This window comes from Calliphora vicina, chromosome 1 (genome assembly GCF_958450345.1).
Source record: "Calliphora vicina chromosome 1, idCalVici1.1, whole genome shotgun sequence".
Classification (NCBI taxonomy): Eukaryota; Metazoa; Arthropoda; class Insecta; order Diptera; family Calliphoridae; genus Calliphora; species Calliphora vicina.
The window spans coordinates 118,499,531-118,527,432 of NC_088780.1; the positions used below are offsets into that span (position 1 = coordinate 118,499,531).

At 29.0% G+C, this 27,902-nt stretch overlaps 1 protein-coding gene across 1 annotated transcript in view; it reads right to left on the reverse strand.

Annotated features, from left to right (window-relative positions):
• Nucleotides 1-27,902, reverse strand: part of Lerp (lysosomal enzyme receptor protein) — a 263,489-nt gene that overhangs the window by 81,945 nt on the left and 153,642 nt on the right. The window contains exon 14 of the mRNA XM_065515622.1: nucleotides 6,372-6,439. Coding sequence (XP_065371694.1) covers nucleotides 6,372-6,439 — 68 coding nt within the window. The remainder of the gene's footprint in view (nucleotides 1-6,371; nucleotides 6,440-27,902) is intronic.

A 27,902-nucleotide genomic window follows, 5' to 3' on the forward strand; every position in this document is an offset into this window, starting at 1 on the left:
CTAGACTAAACATTTAGTATTAAATTTTTTGATTTAGCAGCTTTTCATTACTTATTTAGAAATCAAACCTTATAAAAAGGTAACAAAACATGGTTTTAATTTTTAAAATCGGTTGAAAATTTAAAAAGTTATTCATTCAACTTTTCATTAAAATCCCCATCGCAAAAAAAATATTAATAAAAAAACAATTAACTAAACAAACAAATTATTTGTACAGTTTTTAATTTAAAAGGTTTTTAAAACACTGAAAAAAATTCAATAAATATTGTTGAATTGCAAAATTTGGAAAAAATGAGAAACTAACCTAATATCATACATTTTATGCATACATTTTATGAAAGCCTAATTCTTTGCTTTTCCAAAACTGTTAAACATTTAGAAATCGGTCAAAAATTTCGTAAGTTAAAGGTGCTGAAGTACTAAGACCTACCCTACTAATAATTTTGAGGGTGTTTCAAAATCTTTGCTAATGCTTTTCGTACACGCAGAGAAAAAATATAATTGGGCATGGTTACTGTAACCATTTAAATAGTGTTACAAGATTTTTAACAATATTATAGTCACAGTAACTATTTACATGATTGTGGTAACCATAATATTAATTTATGGTTAATTTATGATTCACATGATTGTATCAACCATATATATGGTTACAGTAAACAAATATATGTTTGTGGCAACCATATTTATGATGAATAATTGTATCATAATATGTTGTTCTCAGATTATGATAACCTTTGACCTAAAGGTCCAACTTATATACATACATCGTTGCAATGGAATTTGAAGTATCTATCATTAGATATCAATATTATCTATATTAATGACTGAATCCAGAAATAGATCAAAAATCTAGGTTGTCCAGGTTTTTTCCTTATATATAGCAACCTATCCGGAAGAATTCCCAATATATTGATGTACGAATCATGCATGTAAGTAATTTGGGGGCTACGGACAGTTGATTTCAACATACAGACGGATAGACGGACATGGCAAATGGAATGACAAACTTATATATACCCTTTCCACTCATGGTGAAAGTTATGAAAACAACTAATTTCACATAAAATTTTATCATTTAGTTACTTTCATAATACACACTCACACATGTATATATAAATACATATATATTTTATTAAATAACAATTTAAAGGATTACAACAACACACCAATACAACATTTTAAAAGTAACATACGGCTTTTAAACGAAGATTGTCTGCTTCATGTATGTACAAATGAAAGACTAATCGCCAGATTTGCAGACATCTTCAACCATGACAGGCAACGTATGAGAATGCGGATATAAAACTAAGGAATATAAAAACTGGAAAAAGCCCTTAAGTTTAACGAGTATTAGATAGAAGAAGACGAAGAGTTAACCTAATGCTGTTACATGTCTGGTTAAAATTAGAACACATAGCTCAGGTGCGGATTCAGCCAAAGAATTTGGAAGCAGGGGGGGAGTAATTTTATTCAATAATAAGAGTGTTTATATGTTTTTTTAGAACACATATTTTATCCTTCAAGTTAATTAAACTAATGATAAGATCATAATAAAATTTATTGATATTAAACTTGTATTCAATTTTATTTCACATTTATTACTTATTACATTCATACTTTATGTTTACATGTATTTCATTCAAAACAATATTAATTATTTAAAAATATAAAGAACGAACTATAGTTTTTTTAAAAATAAAAACAAAAGTTGAAGAGGTCCTATTTTTTCATACAATTATATAACGCTGATAATAAATAAAACAAACATTTTAAAACAGTACCGTTAGTTTTGGAGATATTTGCACTTTTAAGTCTTCACTAAAAGCCAGCAGTTTTACTTAAAAAGAGTGCACTCTTTAACTTTTAATAAATATTTTGTATTCAAATTGGAAACAAATTGAATATTTTAAGAACTATTATAATATTCGAAAGCAAATAATGTGACTGTTCGATTCCCACACAAGGCAATATTTTTAGTGATTTTTTTTTAGCTACATATTCTTGTTGTGAATTTACTACTTATTTCTCAACTGATTGTAAGTACATTTGTAAGCTTGACCCCTGAATTTTTTAAAAATCTCGAACAACGGTAAGTAGTGTTTCAGTCAAATAATAAGTAGTTATCGCTTTGCTCCAATTATACTTGCTGGCTTACTAGGTAAGTAAAGTTTTTGCTGGGTAGATATAAATGTATAGAATCTTGAAATGTGTATACATATACATTTAAACTTTTAATTTTTTGGGGAAACTGATGTAACGCTGGAACTACTTTCGATTAAAAAAAGACCTACCAAAAACAATATACATACACACATGTACATTAGAGTGTCCCTTAAAATTAAATTTTTTGAAATGTTGATACGGTACCCGCTGAAAACTTTCGTAATGACCTAAAATACCTCCAAAAAAATGTTAGCTTTTTTTTGAGGTGCATTTACAAGGGGAAAAAATAATTACTTTTGCAATTTAAATAATTACTTTTGCAATTTAATTTAAAAGAATCGAAATGTGTACGTAATTGTCGTTCTAATAAGATATAAAAGACAAAAATTGGTTAAAAAATGTTAAAGTTATTAAAAAATCGCCAGGCCATTAACGTGTCTCAGGCCACTAGAACAAGAAATGTAGGATCAAAATTAACATATTTTGAGAAATATTAAAACAAAAGTTTATTCTTACTTAAAATATATCCATATTTACTTGTATAACAGTTTTTATCTTCAAAAAAAAATATTTTTTTAACGGCAGTTTCAAATCTCCAATTTAAATTTTTTAAAAATTTTGTTAACCAAATTTCAGAATTTTTTGATCATCACATGGGGATTTATTGACAACATAATACGGAATAAAAATGTGAAAAAAGTATGTCAATACCTCCTATAGTTTTTCCGTACCTGCGTTTTAAATTTTGAAATTTTCGATAAAATCTAATTATTGAGCCATATTTTGGCGAATGAGCCCAATTTCCTTACTGTTATTAATTTTATGTAAAATCTGTTCAGAATATTATAGTTCATGTAATTCTAAATATAGTCTGAAAGTTTTCCTAAAATCGGAAAACTTTAACCCTTAAATCGTGTAGGTCACAGGTAAAATTTTTCGAATTTCTAATGGAAAGATAGCGAAATGTTATATATTTTCGGGACGATTTTGATGAAACTTAAGAAAAATATAACATGAAGTCTAGTATTCACAATAACAGTACAAAAATTAAGATTAACCCTTAAGAGCACTTGGGGTCAAAATGACTGTGTTTTTCGTGATTTTGAAAGTTCAGGGTCATTTGGACCCCAAGTTCTATTAGAGTGGCCCCGTTTTTATGGAATTAAAATAAGGTGTCGATGTTCCCAACTAAAATTAAAGTTTAGTTTTTGCAATTTTTTTTAAATTTTAGGTTTTTAACATTTTGATCCTTTAATCCAGCTTACTAAATACTGACAATAGGACAAACATTTCTTAGAATAAATTTTAGTTGGGAAGATCAACCACTTTTTTGGCGCCACCCTATGTATATATCGATTTAGGTGCAATAAGTACAGTGAGCCCAAAGTACACTTTCAAGCTAATTTATTGTATTAATATCAGTTGAATAAAAAACAACATCCTAAGCAATGAAGCAAACTTTCACCTTGATGGCTTTGTTAATCGTCAAAATTGTCTCACTTGTTGACAAAAAAGTGCGTCTAGCAAAAGAGGTCTTTTGTGAACTTTATGTTTAAATAAAAATAACAATATAAAGGATATTGATTAATTATTGGGACATTTATACTATTTAAAAAAATAAATGGTGGTGCTGCAAAAGAGTTTTTTTTATAAGATGGAAAATATATTTTATTGGAAAATAATTTTTTTTTTTTTGGAAAAAATATTTTTTCTTTTTCTATTTTCTCTACGATTATTTAGTTAGTATTAGCTGAAATCTACATATCTTTGATGTTCCAATTAAAATCTATTTTTTTATTGTTTCTACACTGAAACAGTTTTTAGTGGCATGTATATGAATTTCTACTGACTAACTGCAATATTTGTCCATAAATTCCCAAAATTAATATTTGTGGAATAGTGAAAGTTTTGTCTAATATTAGCATATTAGTATAATCTTAGTAAATTTTAAAAGACAACAAAAACTAAAAAAACTTAGATAACAGCAAGTATTTTACTTAAAATGTAATAAAATTATAAGGTGAGGGTCAAAATTATAAGGTCACCATGAATGTGTAATTCCGTTTGTAATTTCTACATTTTTCATTTGCGAACCCACAAAGAATATATATTCTGGATAGTTATAGATAGCGAAGTCGATATAGCCATGTCCGTCTGTATGTTGAAATCAACTTTTCTAGCCCTCAAATAACTTATACTTATGATTGAGGAGTCGCAGAACAAAAGGTACTTTTTCGCACATTTCAAATTTTTGGGAGAATGAATTTTATTTATTTTGCCCCCTTAAAAAACAGCATGAACCTGGAAATGGTAACAAGTTTCTTACTTATCAACAGAAACATCTAACTGCCATAAGTCACCACATTAAATGTTAAGGATGTTTGATATAAAATCATTTTAATATCGGAAAAAGAACCTTTTGTTAAAAAAATAAAAAGTACGTTTTGTTAAAAACAAAATTAAAAAGTATGTTTTTTATGAGTTTCTTTTTAACGATAATATTTTAAATGAATGTTTTTAATCCTGATCTAATATATAAACAAATTACACATTGAAATTAAATACACGTTTTACGTTTTAAATTTTTTTAAAGCCCATTTACTTGGTAAAAAAATTAAAAAAATTTTGCTGACTTGATTGTTTCTAGAAGATCAAATTCAACCCAAATATTATAAAAATACCAAAAAACCAATTTTTGATAAGATGCGAAAAAGTACCTTTTGTTCTGCGGCTCCTCGATTCATATATCAATATATCAGGAATTCTCCCGGCTCACTTGCTATTTAAAAATCGACCCACAAATGGCTGAGACATAAAACCCGGCCATCCTCGATTTTTGACCTATTTTTTATCTATATCTTGATTACTAAGTCATTAATATAGACAATATGGATATCCAATAATAGATATTGCAGATGACTTTGCAAGAGCGTATATAAGGCCAAAGTAAGTCGGACCTACAATGGGTCAAAATCGGGAAAAATTTTTTTTACCCAGAATTTTATTTTTACCAAAAAACTATTTTTTGTTATAGAATTTTTTCACAAATAAATTTAAAGAACTTTTTTTTAAGTTAAAAAAAAAAAATCGCTAATAAATTACAAAAAAAAAATAAAATGTTGTTTACCTAAAATATTTAAAATTTTTATTTTAAAATATAATTAGTTGAAGGGTATATAAGAATCGACACAGTCGAATATAGCTCTCTTACTTGTATCAAAAAATACGAATTGTATTGATTGGTAATATTGGGTAAAATACTTGTTGGTCAAACGTTGTTCAGATAAGTATCTCTTCCTCCCATTTGCTTAGTGTTAGTTCTATTTACAAACCGTAATATCAAAAATGTGCAATTTGAAGTGCGTTAAACTTATAAGGTATATTTTCTTTTTAAATTTTTAAATGTTTTATACAATTTTCTAGTGTTCTTAGCCATATAAGCTCTTAAACGGAATTATACTGATGGTTTTCAGAATGAACTTGCCGCACTACAGTCCCCACATGTTCTGCATAGCATTAAGTCTGGCAAACGTGCCGACGATTTCATAACATGCAATCCATGTTGCACAAATAAGGTATTAAGTTGATCTTGAACATTTTTGATATATCGGTTTGTAAATAATACTAACTGTTATCAAATAGGAGCACAGGAATGTTTTCAGAATAACGTTTGAGCAACAAGTATTTTAGTCAATAGTATCAATCAATACTATTTGTATTTTTGGATAAACGAAACAAACAGTAAGTGAGCTTATAATTTCGACACTCATCTTAAAGTAGGATCACACATGGCAAATATTTGACGAAAATGACGTAACCACTAAATAAAATATATTTTATTTTTTTTTTATTTATATCAAAAACTTCTTTTACTTAGGACAATTCAAAAGAAATATTTAGTTTTATTTTATTTGATACTGTTTGATCTTGCAAATCACTTGCAAGAGAAAACAACGTCAAACAAATGTGTGCTAGAAAAAAGTGGTTAGGCTTTTTTGAGTAAATATTTGCCATGTGTGACCCTACGTTTAGATACATGTGAGTACATTTTGAACAGACACTCTTTCCATACAAGTATACAAGTGTATGAGTTTGAACTGATAGTTAAACTTTAGACTATAACAATATTCAAACTTATATCACTATCATTTAATGTCGTTAACAAAAGGTTAGAAAAAAATGGGGAATGTAGTAAGTACACTTACCTCACTAAAGGATGTTGAATTTTCCGTAGAGCTGCTACAAATTAAACGCATTTGTACGTTGATAACTCCTGTAACGAGCACAAAAAAGGTAAGGAAATGTAAGTAAATACAGTTAAAGATAGACACATTAAAGCAACAAACAACAACAGCAATTTGCAAATAAAATTGAATTTTCTGAAGATGTTGGCTGTCGTTTGCAAAAAAAAAAAAGTTAAAAGTTTTTCACAACAAACTTTGCTCGCTTTTATTGTATGAATGTAAGCTATTGTTGGTAATTTTCGCCTAAATAAACTTAAAAACTTAGAAATCATCTTGCTGTGTAATAACAGCAGCAGTGACAATAACAAGAATAACTAAATAACCCAAAAAAACAAACAGATATCCATAAAAGCTGGAAATAACTTACAACTGTTATTGTCATCATCTACTAAATACACTTTAATCACCATCTTCTAAGTAGGCTTAATGTGTCAACGTTATACAACTACAAAAAAATAAAATAAAAATGGAAACATTTCTCATTTTATTTGATAAATATTACAGCTGTTGTACAAATAGTTTTCGAGTGCTATGAAGTACACTTGCACAAAATTATGTTTAACCCTTTGTCGACCGTAACAATAATAAGCTTACAAAATGAAAATAAAACATATTTTGACCCTTTTTGCCCAAAAGTACTTTGGGCTTACCCAGAGTAACGGTGAATTATTTCATGTTCTCATGGTGGTGTTTACTTATGTTGTAATGACAAAAAAAACTGTTTCGTAATATTCCATAAAATAGACGTGTAATAAAAAATTTTATAAAAGTTACTAAACTAATCATTCACCCCTATCGCGAATAAATATTTCACATGAAATATTTTCCCTTTTCCTTTTTCGTTCATCAACTTTGTTCACGTGAAAAAATTCCCCTTGTTGTGAAATTTTTAGATGGAATTTTGTAAACAATAAACAGCTGTTACAAACAAAATCAACTATTGTGAATGTAAAGTTCATCGTGATATTCCCGATAGCAATTTTCCCTTCGAGGGAAATGAATATTTCATGGGAACAAAATTTCACATGTTATTGCCGATAGGGGTGAATATATTAATAAAATTTAAACAAAAATATATAAGTTTTTTATATTTGGGCTGATGCAGTAGGTCCCTTTCGGATCCTTGCAGGACCTCCACAAAGTAAACATTTTTTAAATAACTTCCTGAAGTCTTTATTTTCAATATTTCATAAAAAAATAAAACTTTTTCAACGATTTAAAGCCTTGGTCCATATGGGGCTAATAATATGTGAACTTTTTTTTTTAGTCCATTTTTAAAAATAGCGACATTTTATAAAAGAATCCATCTATAACATTAAGCTAGATTGATGTAAAAAAAACATTCACAATTGTATTTCAGAAACGATTTAAGCTCAGCTAACTTTCGGAATGTATTCGGTACACGGACGAAAGGAAAACTTTTAAAATTGAAAAAATATACATAATGCGGTTTTGAAAGAAACAAGAGTGCTTTATTCGACAGTCCCAAATTTTATATACCCTTCACCAAGTATACTCTAAGAAAAATATTAAAAACATTTTTTGGTAAACACATTTTTGGATTTCAGCTCAGCTAAGTTTCGGCAAGTATTCGGTATTCGGACAAGAGAAAGTCTTTATACCACATTTTTTTTTTCTGACTGTACTTTTTGTTTTACAAAGTTGTAAACAATGACAAAAGCTTTTACTGCTAAAAAAAACCATAGTGCAAAACAACAACAACGGCAAGAAAATAAATTAAATCCAAACAACAAGATATTATGTTGCGTTGTTGTTATTTTATTTTTTAGTTTATGTCATTTCTGTTTCAAAAAAAATTAAAAATACCAAATAAAGACCAAAACAGAGAATTGTAACTAGTCGAGAGAGAGAAAGTAAGTCATTATCCTGTCATTGTTTGCAAGAATGTTAACATTTTGATTGTAATTTGGATGAAAAATTCTTCAAAATTTATTTTTTCATTAGGAGACATACAAACAGACAGACAGATGTAACAACTGACTGTCAGCTTTAGCTGACCTAAACAAAGTTTTCATGTTGAGCAAGATTAGAATGGGATTATGGTACGTTTTATTTCACATCATTATTTTAAATTACTGCTTCGTGTTTTTAGAAGAGGGACTACAAAATCAACAACAAGAGCAAACACTAAGATAATTATGTTTTACAATGCGATTGAAGTCGTAAAAATAGTATTAGAGTTCTTTAAGTAGGCAACAACAAAAAATGCTAAAATATTAAACAACAACATAAAACTTAGGAAATTTTTAATGAAATTATTATTAAATTTGATTTATTAAGCGGAAGTTACTATTATTGTAGTAACACGGGTTTTATAAAAGGGATTTTGTAAGTACCTATGTAAGTGAAACAAACTAATCAAAATATATAGGATTAACAATAGAAGCGTTATCTTTTGAAAATGTTGAATTTTGTGCCAACAAAGCGTCAAGGTTTTCTTTACTTATTTAATTTAAAAAAAGTAGCACTGAAGCACACCAATTGGTCACCAACGCATAACTACAAACAGAGAAAAAATATAGTTGTGCATGTTTACTGTAATCATTTCTATATTGTTACAAGTTTTTTAACAATATTATAGTCACAGTAACTATTTGCATGATAATGTGACTGAGCCAGAACCAATGATTGTGTTGAATAAAATATAAAAAAAATTTATAAAATTTTTTTATTATGAAAAAGTGCAATATTTTTGATAGACTTAATTGTGGCATATTTTTGAATCTAATTGAGATATTGACTTGAAATTTGTTTTGTAAGACCAAAAATTAACTTATCTAAACAAAACAAAATAGCTCGGAATAAATGTGGATCAAATTGTTCCTAATATTTGCAGTCCTATTAAAATTTTGATATAAATTTTAGTTTTAGAAACTCAATGAATATATAGTCTTCTTTATATATATAATTCTTCTGTACGTACTATTATACTGGAGTACTATTATAGTGGGATTCTTCAAACTTTGTGTGAGCTATGGTAGAACAACGTTGGCTGTGACTGCTAGTATGTAATAAAATCTTTATTTATTAACGAAACTCAATGAAAATTTTAACGTTTTTTATGTTTGTCATTCTAAATAACACGGTGTAAAAAACCTTGTCAAAAGGTCTAATGCAATCCCGCAATTCCTAAAAATTGGAGAGAAATCCCAAAAATGGTATTTTTTTAAAATTTTGCCACATTTCCTTCGAGGCTGGGAAAATACTTTGGCGATAAATAGGGAAGACATCAAGGTTTCCAAAGCTGCTTTTTGTTTTCTGATGCCAGCTTTGGGATTTTAGAACATTTTTGATAAAAAATAGATCAGATTCCGAAGGGCGTAGGGGCGACATATTTGAAAAACTATATACGTTTTTTATACCAAAATGTTCTCCGTAAAGATACCTTATAGAAAAGCATAAAATTGTTATATGTTCTTAAAGAAAGCTTTTTTTAAATAAAAAAAGATTAAGTCACCTTTTCGCCAAAAAAAAACAGCAAAAATCTACTATTTTTTTAATATTTAAATTGAAAATCGTTTATTTTTGGATTTATAATATTTTTTGACCTCAAATCTTTTGTATATTATTACTAATTTAGTTGTCTAATTTAGTTGTCTAACAAGTCCAAAATTACGCCCTTTTCAGTCCAAAATTACGCCCCATATTTTTAAAAGAGCGGGCCAAGGTATGGCCAAATTTTAAAATTTAAATCTTTAAATGCCTATAACTCAAAAATTAGAAGAGATAAATAGCACACGCAAGCGTGTTTTTCGAAGCGCTTTTCAAAAATATTAAAATCTTTGAAATCGGATGGGAAACAAAAAATGGCACGTGTTTAAAAATTTTACATGTCGAAGGTACCCTACTTTGAGCACCATATCGACGCCCCTGGAGTATTTGTATGGCCATTTTAATAACTTGAACTAGAATGCTCCTTGGCTACGCCCACGTAAAATTTTATCTCGATCGGACTAGCCGTTTAGAAGTGCTGGTTCTGCCCCACTGTGCAATGTCCTATACTTTGAATAAATTTATATTGTAGAAATGTTTCAAAACAGTAGCTAAAAATTAGAAAAAATTCCGCAATTTTAAGTCATACACCCAGGACTATTCCCAGAATTTGTATTTATATTACATATTGTAAAAAGTCTAATCAAACCAATAGATATTTAAACCCCGTGGACCATTTCTTAACAAAATATTTTACGGGTTTGTTTTTTTAAATTCGACTAGGAAGGTAAGATACTGTCCCGAAACCTATGCAAAGTCTTCAATGACCCAAGTTTCATCGTTCTCTAAAAAAAATTTTAAGTTTTCAAGAAAATAATATCCATTTAGAGGTCCTTGGCAATTTTTGACTTTAACGTTCTATCTGGTATTCATTTTAACATGGGGCAAACATATTTTATGGAGTCCTCAAAGGATTGATATAAAACCAAATATTTTTTACACCATTTAAAATTTTGTATAAAATTGTAAAATTCGTTTCCAAAATAAAATCATTCGAATTTGTATGCTTTATTCATTTTCTAATTCGGAATATCAATACATGCTATTAACATTTGAAAATGATTTCGGGTATATGGGCACTGCGATAGTCCTTGACAATGCGCATTCTGGACATCCAATTTTGGGCCACTTATTTGAACATTGCAGGCCGTAGCTCACGAAAAACACCAACAATATTGGCCTCCAATGCGTCAATTATTGCTGGTTTATCAGCATAAATTAGTTACTTCCGTGGCCCCACAGGAAATAATCAAGAAGTGACAAATCGCACGTCCTTGGAGGCCAATTGACAGGTACATTACTCGAAATTATGTTATCGCCAGATTTTGATCATCATAATATTAATAGGCAAGTCGATTTCTTTAGACCCCTTTTACGCTCTCATTATACATTCAATTAGGGTAAAAAATATACCATTTTAAAGGGATTTCTTCACAGAAGTGCAGAATATATGTATTATTGAAATCGGTTCAGTTTTTTAGGAGTTATAAGCGTTTAAAGATGTTACTAATACATATGCAAAAACGTGTACATGTGAACCTTAAGCTAAAATATAAACAAAACAATGCATGTTTGTCCAATTTGTTGTTGTAAATAAATAAGAGAAACAATTAAACAGTATTGATTTCGCTCTGTTTTAAGTGAGAGTTGTTATAGAAAACAAAGAAGAAGACTTTAGTAATTCAAAGTCACTTAAAAACCTATATTTTGAAGGTGTTTTTTTTTGTTTTCTAACTCCCATATGCATAAACAATTTTTAAATTTATCAAAGGTTTTTAAACAAAATTTCCATTCAAAATTTGTTTTATAAAACTTTGACAAATTTAAAAACTGCTTATGCATATGGGGGTAAATATGTAATTCCCAGTAAGCACCAAAGCTCCAAAAATTCAAGCACTTGAACATTTTGTTGGAATTTGACTTGAATGCAAATGTAATTATACTTTAGACATGAAAAATATTTGAAAATTTATTTATTTTTCAAACAAAAAACTTGAATTTATGTTTCCTTTTTACTGGAAAATGCTATTGAAATAAAGTGTAATACAACTGTAATTCAATTGCTTGACTATAATTCAAGGCTTGAATTACACTTGCTTTCAACTTGAGTTCCAGTAAAAATGCTTATTGGGTACATAAGTAAATATTTATTCTATAAATGTTCAGAACTAGAATTGTGGCATGAAGTTTAATAAAAAATGGGACGGGTCGGAACAAATGGTGAGTCACCTCCCATACAAATTATATAGTTATTTCTAAATATTTTGTGAACTATAATTGCAAGATTCTTTAAACTTAGACTAAATGGCTCATTTATAATTTTGCATAGTTTCGCTGAAATTGTTCGGGATTGGAATAGTGGACGTGGCCCTATACAAAGTAAATAATTAATTTCGAATATCTGTAGAACTATAATTGTAAAAGTGTTTAAACTTTTTACGAATTAATTTGTTATTTCTGTGCGGAGTTTAGCTGAATATAGACGGAATTAGATTAGAGGGCGTAGCACCTTCCATACAGAGTAAATATTGATTTCGAGTATCTGGGGAACCAAAATGGGAGGGGTCGGAAAAGGAGGTGAGTCACCTTCCATACAGAGTAATAATTGCTTTGTCCGCAAAAGTTAAAGTAAAGCTTGATATGAGTTATTTTTTTACACAAAAGATTTAAAAATGGGTGGGATCAGAACAGTGGAGTGGTATCTCCCATACCAAATTAGTTAGTTATATTTTGCATGTTTTATTTTCGTTCCATAGTACGGAGTTAGGTTGTATCAGAAATTATTCATATTTTTTAATTTTACTAGTAAAGTACACCGGGTTATGCTAGTTTCAATAAATCGATACGGTAATGAACTTCATTGACCATAAATGCATTTTAATTCTACATTTTTCAGTAAAGTTCATTGTGTGTGTGTTTCAAAATTGTTTAAAATGTGTTTTAAAATATGTAATTCTGTAACACTTAGATTTTGTGAACAAATTTGTATTTTTAAAACAATGCCATGAAAAACGATTTAAATACCAAATTCTACTAAAAATTGGAAAAAAAAAAAAAAAAAAAAAAAAACCTACCATTTTCATTTTAAATGCAAAACAGAAATTTGCATATAAAAATTTGAACAACTAATGTATTTTTGAAAAAAAAGAGAAAAAAAATAAAAAACAAAATGAGAAAAACACTGGCCAATTTAAAAAATTCACTAGTACTATAATGGCTGTCGAAAGCAAATTTGTAGATTTCAACTAAATAAAAGCATTTGAATTATTTGAGCTTGTATCAATTTGAACGGATGTAGAAATAGAAACATTTTAAAAACTGACTTTTCCATGTAACAGTTATGTAACATCCAATAAGCCTACATGTTACACTGATTCCTATGAAACAATATAGTAGAAGGAAACAAGTAAGAGTGTTATATTCGGCTATGCCGAATCTTGTATACCCACCACCAATATGCAGTTTTGGCGTTCTAATGGAACTTTAATCTGTTATGGTCTGAACTGTACCGAATTTGATAGAGTGATTTCTGTTATTATTTATTGACAATAAAATATTAATATGATATAGGGGTAATATGGGAGTAGAGTCAATTATTAAAAGATCCTCACAAAAGTGGGTACAAAGATTTAGGTTTATGTAAAACTTGTTTATGTCTCATTTCATCACGATAATAATTATTATAAGACAATTATAAATGTTCAAGTAATTTTCAGAGTGGGGCCTTGCATGGGGACTAAGAACAAATGTTGCATGATTTTCCGATATAATTTGCCACATAATCAACATTTTTATGACTGCTCAAACAGTATACCGGGAGACATTTGTATGGGGGCTGGTGAAATGATGGACCGATATAGCCCACTTTAAATACCAAAAAATCTTACCAGAGAGTATTTGTGGAAAATGTCAGCTAGCTCCTTTCGTTTGGGACCTATCGTTTATTCAACAGACGGATCGTAGATCCTATTAGAATCTAATGAGGGGACCCAGGATGTATATACTTTTTGGTTGTACGATCAATATTTTAATATGTTACAAACGGAATGACAAAATCTATATACCCCCATCATTTTTGATGGTAGGTGTAAAAAGTAAATCCAAATTACGAATGCCCGGACTTTTATCAACCAAAAAAAAAACAAAACAAATAAAGGACATTGGCAAAAATAAAAACAAAAACATTGCTGAACACACAGGCTCAAAAACAGAATTCATTCAACTGAATTGGAAACAAACAAACATTCAAACGGTCAGTCACAATTTGTGACTCCCAATCAAATCACTCACTCGCTCACTCATATCATAGTGGCTTGTAGAGATGCCAAACGGGAAATCCCGAATCCCGTAAATCCTGGAATTTTCGGGAATTTTACCTGTTTTTTCAAGGGACTGGATTATAAATTTATGAGTATTTGACGCATTATTTTATCAAAATAATAATAACAATCCCAAAATGCGTTATTATTAATGGAAATCAAGTTGATAATAAAATCCCGAAATCGTAAAAAAAAAACGTTCTCGATTGGCATCACTAATGGCTTGTTCTATGTTTTTTTTCATGTCACTTGTTATTTAGAATTTTGAGTAGTATTAGAAATAGAAACAAAAAACGGAACGCAAAAGTCATTTTAACTTAAACCCACTTTTAACAGCAAAATCAAATGTGACTTTTTAGGCTGAAAACTGACTACACATATTTTGAGATTTCAGGATTTGAGTTTTTTGTCATCACCACCAACCAGCACAGTCGTCATTGAGAATGGAAAAAAACAACAACAAGCGGATTTTTACAGGCTTTTAAGTTTTGGTAGTCAGCAAAAAAGAAACGTGAAGAAAAACGAACCGTTGTTTTTTTAGGCAACAGGATTAAGGTTAAAAGGATGGGTGAACAAATCTAGAACAACGGAGAAAACGAATTTTATGTTTTAAGCGCTTTTAAATTAATCAAATATTTTAGAGAAAATTGTATGTTCCTCTAAAATTGAGCTGAAACTTTTTTTTTGGAAATATATTCGGTATCTATTAGCAGTGTATCCAAAATAATGCTAAAAAAAAATGCTAAAAGGATTTTTAAATGCCAAAAAAATGCTAAAATTTTTTTTAATAATATTATGAAGAAATTCTTTACTATTTGTACCGTTGTTTCTACAAATTATGTTTGATTATATAAATAAAACAACATCGAACTCAAAAACAAAACAAATTACTTATTCTCTTCAAGAATCGTAAATTAAAATTATAAAACAAAAATTAAAACTATATATTTTTCAGTGTTTATACATATGTATATGTAAATAGATATGTCATCATATATAAGTACATAAAACAATTTTGGATTTTATATGTTCTAAAAACTAAAATATTTGATATTTAATAGCATTACTTCACAAATAAATTAGTTTAAACAAAAATAATAACTTTTGGCTACATATTAAATACTTCATCAAAGTGGATTCTTCACTTTCTGAGGGCTCTGTTATAATATATATGGGGCATTTCATGTCAAGTGAACCAACTTTTGAAATCGATGTCTTCCGATAGAGCACCAAGGTTAGCTCTATTGGATAGTAACTCAGACACAATTTTTCAACAACATCGGTCGAGAACTCTCTGAGTTATAGGGGGTAAAATTTTGACAATTTGGTCAAACAGGGGTTTTTTCTTATCCATGTAACTTATTACCTATTGTTCTTAGCAAAATGTGTCCCAAATAGTATAGATAGCTATTTCTTCGATCTTTCGAAAAAAAATATTTAAAAAAAAAAAATAAAAAATTTTTAATATTTTTTTTCCGAAATCAAAAACTTTTTTGACTTTTTTTTAAAATGGGCCCTTTTTTTTTTTTTTTTTTTTTTTTTCTTAAAATAAAGTTTAGATATTTTCCTTGAACACCTACTTGGTCGCTTAGTGGGATGCGAGTGGGATATCTATCAAAATAAATATTTTGTAACTCAAAACATAAAATTTTTGACTTTTTTTGCAAAATCAAAAACTTTGTTGACTTTTTTTTTCAAAATGGACCCTTTTTTAATCTTTTTTTTTAGGTCAAACAAAAGCTTAGATATTATCCTTGAAGACCCTTTTGGTCGCTTAGTGGGATGCGAGTGGGATATCTATCAAAATAAATATTTTTTAACTCAAGACTTACAATTTTTGACTTTTTTTTTTGCAAATACGATTTTTTTTCCAAATGGGCCCTTTTTTTAAAATTTTTTTTGTAGTCAAAAGAAAGCTTAGGTCCATTCCTTTAAGATATTTTTAGTCCCTTAGTGGGATGCGAGTGGGATATCTATCAAAATAAATATTTTGTAACGCAAGACATACAATTTTTTAATTTTTTTTTGCAAAATCAAAATTTTTTTCCAATATGGGCCCTTTTTTAATTTTTTTTTTTTTGCTCAAAAGAAAGCCTAGGTCCATTCCTTTAAGATATTTTTAGTCCCTTAGTGGGATGCGAGTGGGATATCTATCAAAATAAATATTTTGTAACAATTTTTTAATTTTTTTTTGCAAAATAGAAATTTTTTTCCAATATGGGACTTTTTTAAAAAAATTTTTTTTTGCTCAAAAGAAAGCTTAGGTCTTTTCCTTTAAGACCTATTTTGTCACTTAGGAAGATGTGAGTAGGATATCTATTAAAATAAAAATGTTGTAACTCAAGACATTCAATTATTGACTTTTTTTTTGCAAATTCGAATTTTTTTTCAAAATGGGCCCTTTTTTAAAAAATTGTATATCTTGAGTTACAAAATATTTATTTTGATAGATATCCCACTCGCATCCCACTAAGGGACTAAAAATATCTTAAAGGAATGGACCTAAGCTTTCTTTTGACTACAAAAAAAATTTTAAAAAAAGGGCCCATTTGGAAAAAAAATCGTATTTGCAAAAAAAAAAGTCAAAAATTGTAAGTCTTGAGTTAAAAAATATTTATTTTGATAGATATCCCACTCGCATCCCACTAAGCGACCAAAAGGGTCTTCAAGGATAATATCTAAGCTTTTGTTTGACCTAAAAAAAAAGATTAAAAAAGGGTCCATTTTGAAAAAAAAAGTCAACAAAGTTTTTGATTTTGCAAAAAAAGTCAAAAATTTTATGTTTTGAGTTACAAAATATTTATTTTGATAGATATCCCACTCGCATCCCACTAAGCGACCAAGTAGGTGTTCAAGGAAAATATCTAAACTTTATTTTAAGAAAAAAAAAAAAAAAAAGGACCCATTTTAAAAAAAAGTCAAAAAAGTTTTTGATATCGGAAAAAAAAATATTAAAAATTTTTTATTTTTTTTTTAAATATTTTTTTTCGAAAGTTCGAAGAAATAGCTATCTATACTATTTGGGACACATTTTGCTAAGAACAATAGGTAATAAGTTACATGGATAAGAAAAAACCCCTGTTTGACCAAATTGTCAAAATTTTACCCCCTATAACTCAGAGAGTTCTCGACCGATGTTGTTGAAAAATTGTGTCTGAGTTACTATCCAATAGAGCTAACCTTGGTGCAAATTTCATCCCGATCGGAAGACATCGATTTCAAAAGTTGGTTCACTTGACATGAAATGCCCCATATATTTGTATCACATTTTTGGATTAATGCTTTAGTTATTTCAAAACTTTGGCAGCATTTATTCAATCTTTTCAATCCACATCTTATATAGAGGAGAGAATTCATTGTATTTAATTCATTGTATTTCATTCTATTTCTTATTTTATTTTTTAAAAGATTCATTCCCTAAATACACGTTCAACTTCTGCATTACTAAATGGCAAAACTAAAAATTTCATAACAAAATTGGACAATTCCTTGAAGGGATTTTCATTCACAGCATTCATAAACATTCATAAACTTGTATCCAAAACTCAATAGTTGTCTTCTGATTTTGCCACTCGTATGAAGTTAATTTTTGCCATTATAATTCTAAAGTTGTAATTTCATCATTTGAAAAATTTATAATTTTTTCTTTGAAATTTTCATATAATTTACTTTTAAACTATTGTCAACAGCAAAAAAGGTAATATTTTTAAACTTAACAAATTTTTGGGTAATCTTTGCCTTAGTTAACATTAACTCTGCTATGAAATTTCTACATATTATTCTGTTATTGAATTCAAAAACTAGCATGAAATGTTTAACATTAACACTAACATAATGTTAGTGTTGGGTATACATATTAAAGACCTGCACAAGCTGCATTGTTTAACACGAAGACAATTGCCACATGATGCTTTTGTCATGTCATGTTATGTTCTTTTACCTACTTAACAGCAACACGCAAAGGCAATGTATATCAAAACAAAAAACAAACGCAGCATCATTTTAACAACATCATAACACACACAACATTAAAAAAATTAACAGATGCATGGATGACATGGAAAATAATTTCAAGTCATTTAAATCATGTATGAGGCCTTTTTTGTATGAGATGATTTCAATCCACTTGTAGTATTTATTGTGTGCAATAAGAAAAAATCTATATTAATATATAAATGTCTTTGTAAGTTTGTTGGTTTGTTTATTTGTTTGAGCATCACGCCTAAACGGCTGAACCGATTTTATTGAAATTTGGAACGTAGATAGATCCTTACTGGGAAGCGTCAATAGGCTATATATTTTTTTACTACGACAGGGCTAGCGAAGCGCACCGAGTCAAGCTAGTTGACTATAAAAATACAACTGAAATTTATATTATATAGTAGGTCAAAATAAAAATACGAAAGTACACCAATGGGTTTTTTAATGTTGTTTTGGAAAATTTTACAATATTTAGTAATATTACCTGTTATATTATTACTTAAAAACGAATACGTATTGGCCATAAAATGCCAATAATTTTCATGGAATTAAAAATGTAATGTGTTTCACATACATATTTTAAATACTACCTGACATAGGTACAATGGCTCGAATATTATTAACGGGACATTTAATAATTACATTGCTAAATAAAATAAAACTTCATGAACAAAGCCAATTGGCCTATTAGACGGTGTTTAATTAAAGAAAATTAAATTAATGTATAAATCCTTAACGGTGAAGTTTATAATATATTTAATGATATTAAATACAAAAGTGTTTTTTATATTCGTTGTAAAAACATGTTTAAATTTAATGAAGTGTCTCTGAATCGTTCGCGGCATAATTGCTACAAAAATATAAATCTACGAAAATGATCCAATGGAACAAAAGCAACTGCCCAACGATTTGAAGAAAAAGTGTAGGGCACTTATTGCGTAACTTCACAGAATTTTTTTTTCCTATTTTTTGTTTTCAAATAAAATCTAGAAGGCTTGAACAAAATTATTTAAATTTTCTAGTATATTTTTATGTTATTCAAAAATGTTTGAAATTTTTCTTGGAAAATATTTAATTTTTTTATGATTTTCAGCTATACAATGAGAAAATATGTATACGTTTCAGACTTTTCTATACATTTAGAAATATTGGCCAATATTGGGATATTATACAAAAATATTTGAACTACATAATGCAATTTATTATAAAATAGCAACAAATTTGTGTAAAAAAATTAAAAATTTCCTTCATGTACAAATTAATAATATTTATGAACATGTTCTTATTCTGAATGAAAAAAGTTTGGAAAAAATTCATGTTCGATTAATAATATTTATTAAAAAATTCATTCCAATTATGAATTTCTTTTTCCTGTGTTACACTTTATTATTTATATTTTTTAAAAATCCTTATATTATTTGTTCTAAATATTTAAAAAAAAATATATAATGCTAAATAATAATAGTTCTCAGATTTTCACAGTTCAGCAGTTATGTACAATTTCATTCTGCTATGCAATTTTATTCTGCCTAACAATGCGACACTTGTTAACATCAATTCAATTCAAGCTACCACACATAACAACAGCATCATCAATAGTTATAGACATGACATGGCACAACACGGTTTTCGCGGCGCGATGACATGGTACAACATGGTTTTTGCGGCGCGATGACATTGAACAACATGATGTGCGCGTCGACACAACAAAACAAAGCATCAAATTTTGAAGTAAGACATTTTTCTACAAAATGTTGTCTTGTGCAGGCCTTTAATACATATACTCATCATTTTTGGCTTTTATCAATATTTTAACACGGTTTTTAAGCCATGTGTTTTAACATCTCGAAATGCTGTAAAAACATCATGTTTTAACAGCATTTCGTGTCTGTTGTAGACGGGTTTTAATATCGTCATTAATTCGTGGTTACAATCAATCAAATTTTAATTGTAACAGGGGTAAAAATGAAAAATAAATTGAAGCTAGAAAATGCTGAACAAATTATTAAAAAATGCTAAAAAAAAATGCCAAATGCTAAATCGAAAATTTGCAGCTAAATCAAAATAAAAAATGCTAAATCTAACTGCAAAAATGCCAAAATGGTCACACTGTCTATTAGAGATATTATTATGAAATTTCACATGGTTGGAGCTAGAGATGCCAAACGGGGAATTCCGTTTCCGAAAATCACGGAGTTTTCGGGATTTCTTAAATCGCGAAACCCGGGATTTTTGGGATTTTCCAAATCCCGTTATTCATAAATAAATAGGGGAAATTGTAATTTTTGTGTGCCTTTTTCATGTATTTTGACATTCTACATGCCCGAATATCGCATAGTGATGTTCAGCAAAGTTGTTAAGCTCAATTCCTGCTACAACATAGTTAATAAAGGAAAGCGGTATTTTTGGTTTTCCTTGATTGGGGCTCTGGAAAATCAATTCTTCACCTTTTTTTTTGGTGTGGTGAAAGTTGTTATGGTGATTGAATTGCCCAAACAATAAAATAATGATCTACAATCGATGACACGCTCGAAGGCGAAAATAATATCAGTACTGTATGCAGTTCATGCAATTTTATTAAGGATTATAATTAAGAGATGAAATAACGAAAAGGAAAAATCAGATTTATTTTATATCGGTGGTTAATTTTACTTAAGGAGTCGTTCGATAATAAATGGACACAGAGAAAACAGATTCGTAGTAGCAACCGAATTTGTTGCCAATCAAGTAATTCTACCTTATTGACCGAATTTTACAGTTGTGGCTACAAAATTAAGAAGGGGTAACAAAATTCTTCTTTATTAACAGACTTTCTGTGAATAGAAACGAACTGATCTGTGTATGCAACCGAATCATTCGACTGGTAACAAATTCGATTGCTACTACGAATCTGATTTCTCTGTGTATCTGGTAAGGTATCCAAATTTCAAATAGTTCGAATAATTCAAATAACTAAATTGTTTTTAAATAATGTAATATATTAGGTTTTTTTCTTCGTCAAGTCGTACATAGGGTAGTATCGTCTAAAGTTGTGTTCGGTCGATGGACGTCTTTACGGGAAATTATTACTATATCAAATATTACAAAAGCTGTTTGTTAGTTGCGTGTGATATTTAACTTTTATAGTTATACACATTTTTAAATTCCAAATTCTAAATTTCACCATACCAGGTCCCGGATTTTCAGAATATCGTAAATAATTTATGTCCGATTTCAGAAAAATGTCCCCTGTTAGTTTAACAAAAACCTCTTCATAGAAGAAAAATTTCTTAAGGAACTTACATATAATCTTATTGTAAGTTATGTTAGTTATTTTAGTATATTCCCAATAAGCAATTTTACTGTAATGCAAGTTGAAAGCAAGTGTAATTCAAGCCTTGAATTATAGTCAAGCAATTGAATTACAGTTGTATTACACTTTATATCAATAGCATTCTCCAGTAAAAAGGAAACATAAATTCAAATCATATGTTTTTCGTTTGAAAATATTTAATTTTTTCCAATATTTTTCAAGGTTGAAGCATAATTACATTTGCATTCAAGTCAAATTCCAACAAAATGTTGAAGTGCTGGAATTTTTGGGGCTTTGGTGCTTATTGGGTTAAAATATTAAATTTTATAGATTTCAATAAACTCTATTATTGAAACCAAATATTTGTACATACATATATTTATTTGAATTGCTTTTGCTAAATCTTAGATTTGTTTCCACCTTTACATTTTCTATCAAAAAGTGTACTAAAGTAACAATTTTCATTTGATAACCGTTCGTGATGTAATATCGGGTACTATTAGTAAAAGTGCTCTTGCAGCCGGATACAACTCTATATTTGTCATGTCTAAATTTATTCCATAATTTATACGATTTTCAAGGATTTTTTAACAATTTATTTGATTCAAGAAATAGTTTGTTAATTTTATGTTCAATATACGTACTAGTTCGCGAGTTCTCAGACTGAAAATCACATTGTTTCAAACATGTCTATATGGATATCAAAATGTTTATTTTGACAAGTTGATACTCATAGTGCCCAAAAATTGGGTAGGTAGGTTAGGTTCCATGGGCATCCAGTCCTTAAGCAGTTAAAATCTGATCCCATTGTAATACCCACGGGGTAAACTGCAGGGTATTTACAATAAATCCGTTGTCTCCAAGTTAAACCAATCAAATTCCCTGATGAAGGAGTAAATTCGTCTAAGATTCATCCTTGATTAGCCTTATTTGCTCACGAAGGTATTCCATAAGTAGATTCGTCCTGCTGGCATCATATACGGGCCAAGTCGACATCGTTGTAGCACAGGAAGGTTCATTAGTCCACCTGTTTTGTGTAGTTTTAACAAAGGAAATACCAGAAAAGGGGTCGATCGCATCCTTATTCATCATCGCACCCCTTTTGGCCAATTAATCTGCTATACAATTACCCTGATTTCCATCGTGTCCTTACTATCAGTAAATATACATATATCACCAGATATTCGATAATACCTCAGCCAATTAGTTTAACGGTAGTAATTTCCGCCTGAAGAGCAGTACATAAGTTAGGTAGCCTAAGGTAGGATTTTATCCTAAAGTTTTCAATAAACCTCCACCGACCCTATTGCCCCTTTTAGAGCCGTCAGTATATATCCTTATGACATCATCAGGGGGAAGAGTCCGCGCTGCCATAAATCCCTATTCGGGATTATAATATGGAAATGCCTATCGAAAAAAGGTTTTGGCTACCCATCTTTTATGTGAGTAGGCTTAAATACCAAAATCATAATAAGTTATTAATATACATGTTAAGTTTATACATAATATCAATCTGTATAAATAACTAAGATTAAATATTGGTCTATATTGGTGATTTCAACCTTTATTTTAAACTAAACTTCCCAAAATAATAAATAACGTACAGCTCTTGAGGTATTCTATGAAAATTATGTGATTATTCCATAGAGAATAGACATAGAGCGGAAATTCTCCTGTCAAAGACCTAATTCAGTTGTCAGAAACCTAAGTGGTGAGAATGTGTTAGTAGAGTGAAAACAAAAACAACACTCGTATGTGTGATTATTTTGATTAATTTTTTTGTTTGAGTTTTTTCCTTGTTTCCGCTCTATGTTTCTCTATGGATTATTCTACCTACTTCCTAAATTATTGCTGGGATATGTATCAAATAAAATAGAGATTGCTAAAAAATTGCAAATTAAATAGCAATTTTATCAAAAACTTTTTACGTCTTTTAAGTCTTTTTAACAATTTTAATAAAAATTGAATAGAGCAAGAAGTGGAGTGATAAAATAATGTATTTGCCAAGAATGAAAAATGAAGAATTATGAAAGCAGTAACGAAAAACAGCAGTAGCAGCTGTAAAGCTTAATGACACTTTAATGACGATTTTGCTGGCTGTTGCTATTGGAAACCAGCACCAAAAGGTGAGGAGAACTTGTCTTTTAGTACTTTACAACACGTACTGGTATTAACTATTTGATTTTTCACTTAAGTAAAGCAACAAAAAGCGAAATCTAAGGAACAAAAAATAGACAAAAACTATAATCAACTCTATATATTTTAATGTTTCTTTTTTCTTGTATTTTATGCATTGTCGTATAAACTTAAAAGGGAAAGAAACTGAGTTTAAAGGTAAAAACAACCGAAAATGGATTAAAATGTAATTAATGTTAGAATATGAGGACATTTTTTGTATGCTACCACATAAAATTTAAAACTACTCACATAACCTCATATAAGACATAACCTGCACTATCTATCCGAACTTGTCCGATTCCTAACGACATGGCCCGGTAACATTGACTTAGAAATCAATTTGTATTGTATTTAAATGTAACATAAACTAAATAAGTAATGGATTCACAAGGCATCATATCCTATCTTGTCATTTTGTCATAATGTTATAATTAGGAGGGAGTTCGGCGCAAGTATCTGCTGATTGGTTACGACAGCACAATAAACATATGGTCAATTCACAAGGTCTCTGAACATGTCATATTGTCATAATGTCCTAATATTTCACGACTCGCTTTACCGACTCTTAGGCGTTCGGCGCAGGTCTTTGCTGGTTGGTTACGATAACACAATAAACATAGTAGTATTATTTTAGAACATACTTTTACATGAAATTAAATAACAACATTTTTAAACCATTGTATAATATTAAAACAATATGACTTTATTGATAGGATACCTTGTGAATCCACTAATTATGAATCTCAAAACTATGGAAACACATAGCATAGTATGTGCAAGTGTAGGGTGTAATAAAACGGATGTGTAAATAAAAACCAGCATGATGTGAATTTTTTAAAGATTTTCTGTTTTTATTCGTATGAGCAGCAATACTTATCAATGCAGAAGAAGTAAAATAGTTTTTTACATTTTTTGATACATTTTTTTAAAATTTTTTTTTGTTTATTTAAAGGAGCTGTAAATGTACATACATAGAGAAATGTATGTATGTGTACGTAAGTTGGAAAGGATGTATCTGTCGCCATTGGAAGGAAACCCGAAAAAACAAGTAGCACACACATTGTAGCATAAGGAAATCCAAGTAAAAGCATGATGACGCCATATTAAATATTCATACACCACACAGTACTCGAATACATGAAAAAACTTTTTACATTTTATCTTTAACATGGTGGATAAGTACCCAGTATAAGCAACTAAAATAACAACAATAACAAGAATGGCAGAATCAACAGCACCAGTAAATAAAACCAAAAAAAAAAGGAACATAGTGATAAGACTATAGTCGAGATCTGTGTGGCAACATCCGAAAAAAATATGTATGCAACATGAAAATCAACACTTGAAGATTAGCAAAAACTCAAGAATCAACATGCACATTCCATTGTTGCCAACTTAAAATGGAATCCAATAGATTTTTCTTTGGTTATTGTTGAGATATTATTGACTTTTGAAAAATGCCACCACTACGAAGTTAAAAAGTCATGAATTTCGTTAATAAATACTGAAGAATAATCCAAAAAAAGAGCTTATTCACACTTAAAGCGTGAAAAATGAGAATTGTTTTTAAAATAAACACAGTGGGGTGATAAGAAAAAGATGTGGTAGTAATTTGAAATCGATTGGTACCGATTGAAAATTGGAGCATTAACTGAGGAGTTGTTATTTATATATTAATACTATTTATATATTAAATTTATTTAAAGTAAACCTCCATAATCAATTTTGCAAAATTCTGGTACCAACTATCCAATTATATTTTTAATTTTTATGGGGCTTTGACACTGCTTTATATCACTTTATATGACTATTATCCAATATTTATTAATGTCTCTGTGTAGTTTGTCTAATTTTTAACAGAAATACTTTACTTTTTATAAATATATTTCTGAAATTTCTGAACGGATAGTTCGAGTTTAATAAGTCTATGTTTAGAATTTGGACTTTAAAGACCAAGGAGGGCGGAGTCTCAATGCATCAAAATGTTGTACCTAGGGTATGTGAAAAATTTAAGACAATGTAAAATTTGTACTCGATACGACTTTAAAGATTTTAATATATCATCAATTCCATAAGACATCAATAACAAATTGACTTTGGGTCTTCCATTTTTATATATTTTTTAATTTCGAAAAACTCGCAATTAAATATTCGTATCTTAAGTAGCTGATGTCGGATTTTATTGATTTAATATTCATTTAACATATAATTGTGTCCTCTTAAACGACCACGTAAATATTTTTTATTGTAAATAATCTTAAAAAGTGTAGTTAACTAAACAACTATATAAAAAGTTTTTGTGACGGGAAGTCCTATTAATACGATTTATTTAAATATTTTTTGTCTTTAACAACTTATATGTCATTTTAATTAGAGTTGGGTTGTTCATGAACGAACAAGTTCAATTGAACAATTCGGTCAAGTGAACAATGTGAAGTTGTTCAGTCTTCTTGTTCTTTATTGTTGTTTGAATTTAATTAAATTTACATTTTGTTTTCTTCATTATTAAAAATCCTTCCAAATTTGTTTCCAAATACAGTTGTGACCTGTTAGTTTTGTACACTATCTGCAAATACATTCACAGAAAAATCGTTCAATCACTTAGTTCAGTCAAATACTGCAGAATAAAAATTAACAACTGAACAAAAGGAACAAACTTGTTCATTTGTTTGTTCTGAACGAAAATGAACCACAAGTAAAAATAACGAAAAATGCAATTGCATTATGAATGCAATTTTAATAAAACAAGCTTTTTTTAATTACTTAACCCCATTAACATGAAGTCTAGTTATGTGTTAACTAATAGTTATACTGTCGTTTAAAATTATTTTTGTATGAAAACTGTCAGTGTAACTATTAGTTAACACATAACCAGACTTTGTGTTAATGGGGGATTAGTTTATTAACCTTTATAAAGTTTTTTAAATCCATAAAATCCGACTGGTCTGTGTATATTTGTACAAAAATGTAAAATTTTTTTAAAATAAATGGGATTTTATACGGAGAAAATGTTGGTGTTAAATATTCAAAATGTTAGTATGTATATATTCTGAGTCTGCATTAAATTCTTAAACAAGCTAACTATACGATAGGGACCAAATGAAAGGAGCTACTATATGGATGCAATTTTCCACGATTACTCTCTGTTGATAAGGTTTGTATGATATTTGAAATGAGCATACAAACCTTATCAACTGTCGGTGTAACGGGGGACATTTGTATGAATACTGCAGCAATCCTGATAAAATTTTGCAGAAATTAGTTCCAAGTAGGTACACAGAAGCTATACTGTAAAGTATGGCGAAAATTGGGAATATAACACTCTTACTTGTTATTATAAAATCATCCAAAGATTGCTTTTGTCAAGGAACAAATATTCGGTTTAGTGTAAGAAATTCAAATTCTTACGTTTTATGTCACGTACGAAATACCCTTAATTCGCTCGATATTTTGGACAATAATGCCCATATAATAAAATCATTCAAATCAGATCGAGAACAAATATTTGTCATCGTTTTAAGTTTCTTATTTACCCGAAGTACTACACATTGACACCTTGAGACTCAGCTGTTCTTGCTCTTTAGGGTCAAATTCCAAAACATAAACTCAATAACACCTCTTCTATAAAATCAGAATTATTTTAATTTTTTTTTCGAAATTCCCCCACTGTGAGTCCCAAATGGAAAATGTGATTACCAACATTGCAACCGAAAATTTAGCTTTTGCAGAAACTTTGAATATGTATAATAAAATGTTGCTTTAAGATTTCAATGCAATTTCATACATTGGTGGCCTATATATATAATTCTATAAAAAATTAAAACATTTTGAGGAATAAGAATCCCATAATTCTAAAAATTAAGAATAAGAATTTTAGGATTATTGCCCATGGGACCTTATTTGGACCGAGATTGGTAAAAGTCTTATATTCAAAATATACTATGATATAAAAAAAACTTTAATCCGTGGAGGATTATTTCAACATAAAATGTTTTAAATTTGGAAGGACTAAAATAAGTAATAGAGTATGTGCTAATGTGCACTTCTTTAATCCGTTGAGGATTATTTCGACATAAAATGTTTTAAATTTGGAAGGACTAAAATAAGTAATAGAAAATGTGCTAAGTCCCAAAAAGAACTTATAAGTAGCCAATGCACTTCTAAGAATCGGTGATTATTTATTGTTATAATTCAAATTATTTAAAACCA